The sequence below is a fragment of the Leopardus geoffroyi genome, chromosome E1, assembly GCF_018350155.1.
Source record: "Leopardus geoffroyi isolate Oge1 chromosome E1, O.geoffroyi_Oge1_pat1.0, whole genome shotgun sequence".
Taxonomy (NCBI): domain Eukaryota; kingdom Metazoa; phylum Chordata; class Mammalia; order Carnivora; family Felidae; genus Leopardus; species Leopardus geoffroyi.
The window spans coordinates 25,061,155-25,074,885 of NC_059330.1; the positions used below are offsets into that span (position 1 = coordinate 25,061,155).

General features: G+C 36.7%; 1 protein-coding gene and 1 long non-coding RNA gene across 3 annotated transcripts in view; one reads left to right on the forward strand and one right to left on the reverse strand.

Moving 5' to 3' along the window:
* USP32 (ubiquitin specific peptidase 32) overlaps positions 1 to 13,731 on the reverse strand; it is a 242,450-nt gene that overhangs the window by 108,607 nt on the left and 120,112 nt on the right. For both annotated transcript variants that reach the window (XM_045488182.1, XM_045488181.1), the window contains exon 5: positions 8,094 to 8,253. In XM_045488182.1, coding sequence (XP_045344138.1) covers positions 8,094 to 8,253 — 160 coding nt within the window. The remainder of the gene's footprint in view (positions 1 to 8,093; positions 8,254 to 13,731) is intronic.
* Positions 1 to 13,731, forward strand: part of LOC123603362 — a 124,319-nt gene that overhangs the window by 42,656 nt on the left and 67,932 nt on the right. The gene's annotated exons all lie outside the window — the stretch shown is intronic.

Below are 13,731 nucleotides of genomic sequence, written 5' to 3' on the forward strand. Positions count from 1 at the left end.
ATAAATGAATCTATATAACAAACCTTACTAGCCAGCCCTACCATTAGTTTCTCCACACATTTGCCTTCCCATAATTTGCCACCTCTAGAAACTCAGTCCTTTTGTCTTGTCCCCTCTCTACAAAACTATTGTTCTTTATTAAGATGCTATATAAACTCCAGGTCTAACCACCATGCATAAGCAATGTTAATAAACTTGTTTCTCGCTTGGTATCTGCCTCCTGTGAGTCTAATTTAAAGGGCTCTATCGGGGCACCTGAGCGACCGACTTGGGCTCAGGTCATGATCTCACGGTTTGTAGTTCAAGCCCCGTGTTGGGCTCTGTGCTGACAGCTCAGAGCCTGGAGTCTGCTTTGGATTCTGTCTCCCTCTCTCTCTGCCCCTCCCCCACTCATGCTCTGTCTCTCTCTGTCTCGGAAATAAATAAACATTAAAATAAATAAACAAACAAATAAAGAAAGAAAGAGCTCTATCAATGAACTCAAGATGGGTAGAGGAAGAAAGACTTCCTCCCTACATACCTTACAACACTCCTGTGAGGTAAACTGTATCATTACCTCTGTTTTCCAGAGGACGAAAAAGAAGTTGAGAGATTAAACAAATTTCCCACTGTTACATGAGTAATAAGCAGCAGGCCCAGTGTCTGACTCAAGGTCTGAAGAACTCCGAAACATCCTATCTGTATTCCTCAAAATATAGTTCAGAATTACCTTAGATGTCTATTGCCCACTGAATAAAATCATGATTATAGAACCAATAACCAACATGTTTAACACCCTCTCCAAATAATTCTAATGCTCAATGAAGGCTGGTAACTACCAATATACCATGGTAGCTTTATATGTTTTTATTAATATTTATTTATTTTGAAAGAGAGAGAAAGAGAGAGCACAAGCAGGGGAGCAGCAGAGAGGCAGGGAGAGAGAATCTAAAGCAGTTTCTACGCTGTGAGCACATAGCCCAATGTGGGGTTTATTCCCATGAACCTCAAGATCATGACCTGAGCCAAAATCAAGAGTTGGACACCCAACTGACTGAGCCACCCAGGTGCCCCCATAGTAGGCTTATATTTTATTAATTTTTTATTTTGGGATATTACTCTTACAAGAAACAAGGATACAACAAAATTCAACTAACGTGCTAGCAATTTAAAATGTTATAAATAACTGAGAAAATTTAAAGCATAGCATTTCTTCAGACTTTTACCATACACTACTGACTTATTTCCATGGCCACCAGGGAAATCCATGGGTGTACTATAGGAGTAGATAAAATAATTAGTTTAGTGCTCTATACTCCTAAAACAACATATAACTCCTGCTCACTCCTGGGGAAATCAAACGTTTAAATGAGTACTTAGAATGTAGACTTTTAGTAGCTAAAAATTTTTCAATACTTTACAGTCCAAAAACTTGCATTTAGACCACTGTACTAAGAAGAACTCAAATATGAACTGGATAAGAGCCTTGTCCCTATGGGACTTGTAACTTCTGAGGGGAATCAAAGCCACTTCCAAATGAACCTAAGAGAAGGTAAAAAGCATCTTAATTGCTTTAATAGAAATGTAAGATGTGCAGGAATGCAAACAGTAAACTTAATTCAAACTGAAGAAAAATGGAGAAGGCATGACAAAAGAGCATATGGATTTGGCTTTGAGGATGAAGAAGTATTTCAATTCTTAAGAGCTGAAAGATGAAATGCAATCTAAATAAAGGTATATTAGAAGTGATATACAGGGTAACTATAAAAGCCCATGGGGTATAGTCATGGAATATTGACCAGTGCTCTGTAGTTGAAGCAGAGAACACATATAAAGAGAAATGATTATGGAAAATTAAGAACAGGAAACCAAGCGACGTTAGAGCCATGCTAAGGAGTTTAAACTTTGTTCTATAGAAAATGAAGATTCCTTAAAGGTTTCTGAAAAGAAAAAGTATTTTTTTAATGTAAACTAAGCAACAACAACAACAAATTTGCCCTTCATTCTCTCCTATGATTAACATATACTCAGATAAACAAGGACAAACATTGCAATGATGGCAGCAAAAAAGAAACTCTTAAGAAATAAGGCTGAATTAAGATTGATGGGGTCTAATGTGAAGTTTGACAAGGAAAAGTCAAAGTTAATCTCAAACTGGATGACTGGAATTACAAATACTATTAACCATGATAGAAAAGACAGGAGGAAGAACATGTTTGCTTTTTGAACCTTTAAGATGGGTTGAAAACAAGGAAACATGCATTTAATTTTACATATGAGATTAAGATGTTAGAATATATATAGTGAATACTCGACAGTCAAAAAGAATGAAATCTTGCCATTTGCAACTACGTGGATAGAACTAGAGGGTATTACACTAAGCTAAATTAGTCAGAGAAAGGCAAATATCATATGACTTCACTCATATGAGGACTTTAAGATATAAAATTGATGAACATAAGGGAAGGGAAGCAAAAATAATATAAAAACAGGAGGGGGACAAAAACATTAGAGACAAACATGGAGAACAAACAGAGGGTTAACTGGAGGGTTTGTGGGAGGGAGGATGGGCTAAATGCGTAAGGGGCATTAAGGAATCTACTCCTGAAATCATTGTTGCATAGATGCTAACTTGGATGTAAATTTTTTTAAAAAATTTAAATAAAAAAAAATAATAATAAATAAAATATAGAAAAAAGAAAAAAAGAATATATATAGATATATAGATATAGATATAGATGATATAGATATATAGTGGAAAAAAGGAACAATAGGCCCCAAATGGAGTCACTTGTGTGGAGCCCCATGTCAACATACCAAGACTTAATATCTCATCTAACTGTAGTTTCAGCCATTCCCAGAAATGTGACCTTTAACCTCTCAATCTGGAATTCCTGATAAGCACTAGAATAAGGTAATCTGCCTGAAAGACCCCAGGCATTCCCCCAAAGGAAAAGATGACCTTACCTGAAAACAATCTACTGTTTGTTAGAAACTCCTCCCCACCCCCCCCCCCACTTCACTCTCACTCCTGCTCCCTCCTATCTATAAATCTTCCATTTTGTGGAGCTCCTCAGACCTCCTTTCTATTTACTAGATGGGATACTGCTCAGTTCATGATTTGAATAAAGCCAATTTGATCTTGAAATTTATTCAGTAGAATTTTGTTTTTCAGTAATACCCAGGAGGTATTTATTAAAATGAATATACAGTTTGGGGTGCCTAGGTGACTCAGTAGGTTTAAATGGCTAGCTCTTGGCTTCAGCTCAGGTCATGATCTCACAGTTCACTGGTTCGAGCACTGCATTAGGCTCCACAGTGACAGTGTGAAGCCTGCCTGGGATTCTTTCTCTCTCTCCTCTCTACTTCTTCCCCAATTGTATGCACAGCCATGTTCATACAGGTGCACATGCTCTCTCTCTCAATATAAATAAATAAACTTAAAAAAAATGACTATACAGTTTGAGATACCTCAAGACCAGAAAACTCCATCAAGGTATCACCCACAAAGATATGAAGTATAAGTGAAGCAATGGAAATGGCTGTAATGAAACAAAGCACACACATCATTTAAGAATAAAACACAGCTAAAGTCCAACCCATGAGAAACCCTTTCTACATTTAAAAGGTAGAGAAAAAAAAGGAGAACAGTAAAGAAAACTCAAATAATTAAAAACTAGGAAACTACAATGGTTCCAAAGCCAAAGAACAGAATTTCATGAAAACTGAATGGTCAATAGTGCTAACAATGCTGCAGAGAGACAGGGGTAGATAGAATGACCCTAAGAAGAAACCATTTGGTTTAGAAATTAGAAGGTCATTATTACAGGTGGAACAACACATCTACATTAATATTTGCTGTAAATTCAAGGTAAAATTTTTTTAATAAGGCAAAGGCACTGTAACTTTCAAATACTATTAAAACTTCAAAAATCTTCCCAAGTGATAAAAAGCTAAAAATAGAGAAGATCATCTTTAAATAAAAATGGAACCATATAATGGGATAACATTTTTAACATTTTGATAATTATTTTTACTGATTGAATTTAAGTAAGTCAGTCTGTAATCTTTAATAATACAGTGCTTTCTGGGAGTGCAAGCTGGTATAGCCACTCTGGAAAACAGTATGGAGGTTCCTCAAAAAACTAAAAATAGAACTACCCTATGATCCAACAATTGCACTACTAGGCATTTATCCACGGGATACAGGTGTGCTGTTTCAAAGGGACACATGCACCCCCATGTTTATAGCAGCACTATCAACAATAGCCAAAGTATGGAAAGAGCCCAAATGTCCATCGATGGATGAATGGATAAAGAAGATGTGGTATATATATACAATGGAGTACTACTCAGCAATCAAAAAGAATGAAATCTTGCCATTTGCAACTACATGGATGGAACTGGAGGGTATTATGCTAAGTGAAATTAGTCAGCCAGAGAAAGACAAATATATGACTTCACTCATATGAGGACTTTAAGAGACAAAACAGATGAACACAGGGAAGGGAAACAAAAATAATGTAAAAACAGGGAGGGGGACAAATCATAAGAGATTCATAAATATGGAGAATAAACTGAGCGTTACTAGAGGGATTGTGGGAGGGGGGATGGGCTAAATGGTTAGTAAGGGGTGCTAAGGAATCTACTCCTGAAATCATTGTTGCACTATATGCTAACTAATTTGGATGTAAATTTAAAAAATAATAATAATAATTTTAAAAAATAATACAGTGCTTTCCAAAATAAGCCATAAGCAGTATCTGCATTTGCAAAGTATGTCAGACTTAATTTCACTTTAGGCAACTGACAAAGACTTTCTCCTTGACCATACTTAAGTCTCTTTGAGCCCTCTTTCTGACTAGGCCTCCAACTAAGCCCCCATCCAGTCTCTGGCTTGCTCAAATCCAGTCTTAGCTAAGAATGCTGCTAAGTCGTCCCCCTACCCTTGATATCTGATCAAGTTCCTCATACCCCATCTCTGATGAATAAGTCCTTGGCCTTATCCCCCTACCTTTGATGCCTCCTCTTAGTAACTTTCCCTCCAGTGACCACCTCATCCTGCTCCTTGGCCAGAACTCCCTACTTGTCCTTGTTATATTTAGAATTAAGACCAATCTTTGTCTCCTACTGCAATACACCACTACAGAAGTCTTGGGTTGTCTTTCTTACCATTTTAACAAGCGTCAGAGTAATTTTTTCTATAACATGAGTCATTAGGGGTGCCGGGGTGGCTCAGTCAGTTAAATGTCTGACTTCAGCCCAGGTCATGATCTCATGGTTTGTGGGTTCAAGCCCTGCATCGGGCTGTGTGCTGACAGCTCAGAGCCTGTAGCCTTTTTCAGATTCTGTGTCTCCCTCTCTCTCTGCCTTCCCCTGCTCATGCTGTCTCCCTCTGTCTCTCAAAAATAAATAAACGTTGAAAAAAAATTTTAAAAAAAACAAAAACAAAACCATGAGTCATTAAAAGAAAGCAGTCACACTCTTAGCATATATTAGCAGAAAAATAATTCACCACATAATCACAAATGAAAGTACGAGTTCAGCAAAATATCCGTAAGACTGACAATTTAAATATAAATCTAAGTTAAAATTTACAATGAGTATAAAAAGATTCCCTAATTTTTTATGCAAAACAATTTTTTTAAAGGCTTTCCTATCAAAAATAAAAACAAGAGCACTGAAAAGTAGTAGAATCAAGTCCATTGCCTATTCATGCCAGAATTTATCAGAACTTCTGGTAATAATGGAATGAAAATGGGCAGAAAAATAGCTGCTGTGTAATTAGTAGCCAGTCATAAGTTATACAAAGCAACAGATACAAGTAGCACTTAACATCCAGGCCCTCTATTCAGTTAATAAATACTTATTTTTTAAGGGCTTGGCACAGAAGGAGAAAAAGCAAAGAATAATATAGATTCTATGATTTAAGAGAGATGACATGTACAAATAAATGGAATGCTATAAATAATTTCAGTAAGAGGTGGAAGTGATAAGTTCATCCAAGAAGGGTACAAAAAAGGTGTTACGAAAGTTCAGAGGAATGAGAGATGATTTCTCACAGAAAGGCAAGAAAAAGTTTCCTGGAAACAAAGGGGCATGTGATTTAAGTCTTCAAAGATGACTAGGATTTATAGGGAGAAGTAAAGGGAAAGGCACTCCAGTGTTAAGAAGTAGCATAAGCAAAAGCCCAGTGTAGGTACTTTTCTGTACCCACAGAAAAGAATAAAGGTTAACATTTAAGGTCTATGCAGTGGTAACTTCAATGATGTCCCTCAAAAATCCATGGTCACCTGGAACCTCAGGATGTGACCTTATTTAGAAATAGTGTCTCTGTAGATATAATGAATTCAGCATCCTGAATTTAGTCTGGGCCATAAGTCCAATAACTGGTGTCCTCATAAGAAAAGGAAAGGACACAGAGAGATACAGAGAAGGCCACAGGAAGATGGAGGCAGACACCAAAGTTATGCTGCCATAAGCAAATCCTGGGGTCACCAGAAGCTGGGTGAGGCAAGGGATGATTTTTCCCCAGGGCCTTCAGAAGGAATATGTTAACACCTTGATTTCAGCTTCCAGAACTGTGAGAAAATAAATTTCTGTTATTTCAGTTTACAAATTGTGCTAATTTGTTACAGGAACTTTAGGAAACTAATACCGCTAGGTTAAGGGCAATTAGTAGAGGGCTATTGTAAAATAGTATGTAATTGGTCTCTGCCCCTGGTTCCTCCTAATATTTAGTTGTGACCAAACTCTTGTTAACTTCCCAAGTGATAAGGGTTTCTGACACAGTGGCCCTAAATCCCTTGTAATTTCCTGGGTGATATCAGTACTTTGTTCTAATGCCTGAGGTGACTCTTAGTGGGATTGGTCACCAGGAAGACCAAGCCATAATCAGAAACTTGGAACTTTCAGCCCTACTCCCCATTTGCTGGAGACAGGAAAAGAGCTAGAAACTGAGTAACTGATTATGCCTACATGACGAGGCCTCTATAAAAATCCCAAAGTATGGGCTTTAGTGAGCTTCTGGATTGATGAACATATCCATGTGCCAGAAGGACTGACACATCCCAGCTCCTGGGCTTGGGACCCTTCCAGACCTTGCCTCTGGTTGCTCATCTGTATGTTGTTTTTTTCTTTTTTACACAACCTTTATTATATATTAAGTCAATACATATAAAATGTTTCCCTGAGGGGCGTCTGGGTGGCTCAGTCAGTTAAGTGTCCGACTTTAGTTCAGGTCATGATCTCACGGTTGGTGGGTTTGAGCCTTTCTTCGGACTTTGTGCTGATAACTCAGAGCCTGGAGCCTGCTTCTGATTCTGTGTCTCCCTCTGTCTCTGTCCCTCCCCCACTCTCACTCTGTCTCTGTCTCTTGAAAATAAATAAGTGTTAAAAAAAATTTTGTTTTAATGTTTCCCTGAGTTTTTATAAGCTCTTTTACAAATTATCAAACCCCAAACATAGGTAACATCTAATTTAGAGCTGTTTGATCAGAAGCACTGGCAACAACCAGGATTTATGATTGGCCTCTTCTGTGGGTAGCAAAAAAATGGTCTTGTGAGACCGAGTCCTAAACCTGTGGGGTCTGTGCTAACCCCCCCGGGGGAGATAGCGTGTCAGAAGTGAACCAAATTGCAGAACACGCAATTGGTATCTACAGAGCATTGAGGAATAACTTTGTGTGGGGAAAAAAACCTACGTATTTGAAGTATAAAAGCATTCAGTGAGTACAGAAAAAAAAGTTTTCTTTTTCAGCTATGTACTCAATGCTCCAGCATTTTTTAAAAATGTTTATTTTGTGCGCGCGTGCAAGAGAGAGAAAGAGGGAGAGAGAGAGAGAATCCCAAGCAGGCTCTGCACTGTCAGCACAGAGCCTGATGTGGGGCTCAATCCCACAAACCCAGAGATCATGACCCAAGCTGAAATCAAGAGTCCGTTGCTTAACCGACTGAGCCATGAAGGTGCCCCATAAAGCTCTAGCATTTCATTTTATTACACTCTGGAAGAAAAAAAAACACTGACCAGTAAATTTCTCCTTAATAGGCATATTCTCATATTACTAGGCAACTGTATTAAAAGTGGACAGAAAACAATGAAATGCCGTTACTTACAATGTGTGACTCCAGCTAGAGTTTGGTAGAAAGTGGGAGTATCACTATCATCAGTGAGGGTCACATAAACACCTCCAGATAGTAGCCAACGAGAGAAGGTAAAAGCATCTTTGTTTAGAAGAAGCCAATTTCTAAATTTTTCATAGTTTACTTTTTCACCCTAAAATTAAAAGGAAAAAAAAAAAAACACATAGGCTTAGTCAAATTTTAAGGTATCTTACTTAAAACTGTACAATTTGAAATTTGTTAACGTTTATCTTGCTAATATCTACAAAGAAAGGATTATCTAACACTACAGGGTGTATATTTGGAAATCAAACTGTTTTAAAAAATAATTGTATTTTCAGAACTTCCACTTGCATAAAATCTATGCAATTTAGTTGTAAATTACTTCATCAATTCATTAAAGCAGTGCATTGTTACTAATAACTCACATATTATTTTCTAAGGTATATCCTGAAATCAGTAAAGTGTATTTTTTCCTCTTTGTAAAAAAACAGTTTTATTGAGGTATTATTGGTATACAAAGATACTTAATATGTACAATTTGATGAGACTGGACATATGCAAAACCTATGATACTATCACCACATCAAGATGGTAAACATAGCCAACATTTCCCAAAGTTTCCTTGCATCTTTGTTTTTACTTGTTTGTTTGTTTGGTTGGCTGGTTTGTGGCAAGAACATTTAACATGAACTCTACCCTCTAAACAAATTTTAAGGTGCACAATAATGCATTATTAACTATGGGCATTATGTTATACAACAGATCTCTGTAATTCATTTAGCATGACAGAAACTTTATACCCATTGAACCGCCCCATTTTCCCCACGCTCTAAAAGTGTATTTTTTTTCTATATTTAATAAGGCCAATTTTTTACTTGCCTTATCCCTCTTCTTCAGCACCTTAAACTTTAAGAATGAGCATATTTTAATTAAATATGTATGGTATTAAAATGCTCTTTTAAATTTCATTGGCAAATTAAAAACAACTATCCAGGAGCCCTCTTCTAGAAGGTATCACTGAAAACATGTATTCACAAGTCAATTAGAATACAAAAAAAAAAACAAGTAGATTGCTATTTCTTTGCTTTTTTTGTCAAGTATTTTGTCTTCTACATCTCTGGATTAAAAAAAAAAAAAAAAAAAAGTATCCCGGATGAAAAAGAACATGACATAGCTGTGCAAGTCAATTTCTTAATCTGGAAGACAGGAGGACCGAGGGTGAATGAGGGCCGGATGTTTCTGAGAAAAAGACAGAAGCAACCCACATGGAAATACAATGAAGAATGACATTCAGGAGCCTATCAGGTCTATTCCTGATAGAAATATTAAGGGATACAAATAATTCCTAACCTAAAAGAGATATGATAGAAATCATTTATACACCGTTTGGCAGCATCCTATTAAAATACAGCAATATGCTTAGCTTACTAGTTTCAGAACATTTAACAGTGCAATCAAAACATCTAGACAACATTGACAGTCTTGTTTTTCTGAATGGAAGAATATGGCATTCAGACTTGCTGCAGGGGTATGGGAGGACATTGCCAACATGTTGAGAGATTAGGGATCATACCCTTATTCTCTCTGTTCCCCATGTTTAGTTTAGAAAGAGGATTAGTAGTATAAATCCCATAAGCTCATGTACATTTTTACATATTAACATCTCTGACACTGGGATGAATTTTCAAACCAAGAGTATCCTTCAACTAAAACTGGCAGGTCTTTTCTCTCTTTATAATACATAAAGGTACATCTTATAATCAATGGGATTGTAGATGAAGCAAAACATGTAGCATCAATGGTTTCAGTGAGACTAAGATGTTATAAAATGTACCCTCATGTACAAGAAAGCAAAAAGTTGCTAATTATAATAGGCACTTCTACCACCTTCACATATCATTAATATTGAGTATTTACAATTCCCTAAGCACTGTTCTGAACATTCTTTTTTAAGATTTTGTTGTCAAGTAATCTCTCTACCCAACGTGGGGCTCAAACTCACAATCTCAAGATCAGGAGTTATAAGCTCCAATGACTGAGTCAGCCAAGCACCCCTAAACATTTCATATTAATTTAATCTTCAAAGCAACACTCTACTCTACCATCCCCATTTTACACATGGGAAAACTGAGGTTTCAAAAAGTTAAATAATCTAAGATCTAAGATAGAGTGGCAAAAATATGATTAAACCCAGGTAGTCCAAAGTTTCTGAGCCTAAGCTATGCACCACACTTCCTGGCTGACTTAGTGAAATATAAAGTAACCATGAAATCCACCTGTCCATTCGGATCACTGCATAACTGGTAGCACCAAAATGCCATCTGTTAAACCTGACTTTTTATGTTTTCGAGTCATGGGTGTCTTCTAAAACAGAAAGCAAAGGCAAAGTTTCCTTTTATAAATTGTCACAATAGCAGTTTAGAAAAAAAAAAATCCAGTAACATAAAAGGCAAATAAAAATAAACAGACTCCTAAAATTGACACATCTTTTAAGAACAATATGAATTTCCATCTTAAAAACTGACAACCAAAGAAAATATAAGAAAAGAACAATACAATTCCTATGTGGATTCCTTTATAACTTCATCTTTTAAGGCTAAAAAAAGCATAAGATAGAAAAAGTTGAGGGGCGCCTGGGTGGCTCAGTCAGTTAAACTTCCGACTTTGGTTCAGGTCACAATTTCACAGTTCGTGAGTTCAAGGCCCATGTCAGGCTCTGTGCTGACAGCTCAGAGCCTGGAGCCTGCTTCAGATTCTATGTCTCCCTCTCTCTCTGCCCCTCCTCTGCTCACACTCTTTTTCTCTCTTTCTCTCAAAAATAAACGTAAAAAAAAATTAAAAAGGAAAAAAAAAGAAAAGGCTGAAACCTATTCCATGTCACTTAAATCTAGGTGCTAGGTCCACATCATTTAGCTAAAGTGCTTCTCTTTATAGTTTTGGTGGCTTTTTAGGATTGCAAAAAACAACACAAAACATTGTTATGGGAGGTCCAAATAAGTCTTTTCTAATATAAGTAGACTCATACTGAAACATGGTAACTTGAAAAGCAAGGGTTTGGACACAATCAGACACATTACTCAGAAATTACAGCACGTAATACATTAAATAGTTGAATCAGATAAAAATTAGCCCATTTACTGTGAATTTTTTGTTTGTTTTGTTTTGTTTTTAACCAACTATAAGTATCTAGTGGTTTAAATAGCCATCTACATGAGTATTCCAAAACCAGGGCCTCTCATTTCTTTGATCTTTCCTTTTCCAAAGATCTTGTCCTTCATACAACACTTAACTGCAGACTTAACTAACAAGTCTTATGATCTTATTATAATAACTGTTCCCTTTCCATTAAGTGCAATTTTAAGCATTCCACTTTCCCCCTTCACTACTTTCTCTTATGAGCAAACTTCTTTTGGTATCCTAACTCCAGTGAATTTTTTAACTCCACAGGACCTCCACCAAGGACTTTCCTCTACATTGCCAATTCTAATGATCACTTCTCAGTGATCAAAAATCAACTCATTTGACCTTTCAGTTTATCTGATATAAACACTCTTTTCTATTAAAATATTTTCATCACTTGGCTTCCAGGACACCATTCTCTTTTGGTTCTCCTCACAGGCTATTCCTTAGGCTCCTGTTTTGAGTCTTCTTCATTTCATTAACCTTTCAACCCTGGAGTAAAGGACTCAGTCTTCCAATCTGTTTTCTATCTAAATTTACTCTAAGATGATCTCATCCTCAACTCTAAGCCAACAAATCCTATCCTCTGAATGCTAATTTATATATCAAAAAGCATAGTTGGCATCAGTTTAATGTCTAAAATGATTCTCAAATTTAATTATGTCCTAAATCTCTCTTGATATCAAAACCCCAAACCTCCCCCAAGTAGTTTTAGCCATCTCAATTAATGGAAACTCCATTCACTTACTAAATCAAGTCAGACACTTTAGTCATCCTCTTCTCTGCCACAGCCCATAATCCATATAAGATCCTGTCAACTCTCCCTTCAAAATAAATGCAGAATCTGAAAACTTCTCACCACCTCACTGCTATATTATGATCTACATAATCATCACCTCTTACCTAGATTAGTCACAGATATCTTGTATGGACTCTGTTTAGCCTACCCTGTACGTAAGAGCCAAAATGATCATGTTTAAAAAAAGAAAAAAAAATCATGTATTTCTCGGCCCCAAACCCTCTAATTGGTTCCACCTCACTCAGGGTGAAAATCAAAGAACTCATACTGTCCTAGAGCCATATATAATCTCCCCACTTCATCTCACACCCTTCCCCAACCTCTGTAACTTCTACGAGTCTCATAATCTAATCCAGCTCATTTGGCTCCTTTGTTGTTCCTTGGACATATCAAGCACACTCCAACTCCAGGCCTTTGCTGTATTCTCTTCTTAAAAAATGTTTTCCTCCAGATTTCTGCATAGTTTGATCTTTCTTCCTTTAAATTCTTGGTTCAAATGTCACTTTACGTAACAAGCCTTTCCCAACTACCCTATACAAAATACCAACACTCTGCCACCTCCTCCCCATCACCACCTATCCCCCTTATTCTACTTAATCTTTCCTTATAGCACTAATTATCATCTCATATATGTACCTGCTATTGTGCCTAAATTTTGGAGAACTGGGTAGCTAGCCACATTGAACTCCCATCAAAATGGGAATATGTACATAAAACTTAATAAGAAAAATATACATTCTCCAAGATGTACAGAGTATTAATGCATTTTACATCTGTGTGAAAAATTCAATTAATCAGGCCTGCAAAGATTAGGTTACTTTTTTTGGACAGGAAATGTTTGTTATTGGAGAGAAAAACCATAGCCTAGCTTGTCTTGAAGTACTGAAATACTATCACAGCAACTTGCAGTGCAGGAAGCCAATCCTTTTGCACCAAACACACAGAAATATGGAGTAAAATATAATACCATAACCACTACTAAAAACTGTACAGCCAAGTTGAAGGCAAGACACAGAAATCTCCAGGTGCTATCAACCCAGAAGAAACTCAAAGCCAGAGTAGTGAAAAACTAAAGCTACAGAGTCCAAAGAGCTATGAAAACCAGATACATGCATATAGCTGGAGTACTGACAATCAAGGCCTTTACAGTTAGGAAGGAGACTAAACTAAAATGAATAAAACCCACAGCAGTAAGGGACTGTCATATCTGTAAAACGCAAGTGGCTCAAACAGCCACCCATGAGGAATCATGCAGCATTGAGTGTGCTGCAGGAAAACATCAGAAAATTCTAAAAGGGTTTTTTTATTCTACCATCTTTAGGGCATTTCCCATATTAGCAGACCTGTGAAAAGGAAGAAAAAAAAAAAAAGAATTTTCTCTGTTAAAGATAGACATTTTCTACTGTTTTTCTATAATGAAAATATATTATTTATGAAAATAGAAGAAAACGACAGGTTTTTCACACCCAAATATTTCACTATGCAAATCAGCTAAGTCAAGTAAGTGATAAAATACACCTTGATGGGTGAGAGTCACAGAATGACTTAAGGCCAATGATACACTATAAGATGAAAAGCAGTGGCACGTATGATCACCAGTGAGTGTGTATGTATTGGTGTAAGAATGTGAGTGTGTTTTATTATCCCTTA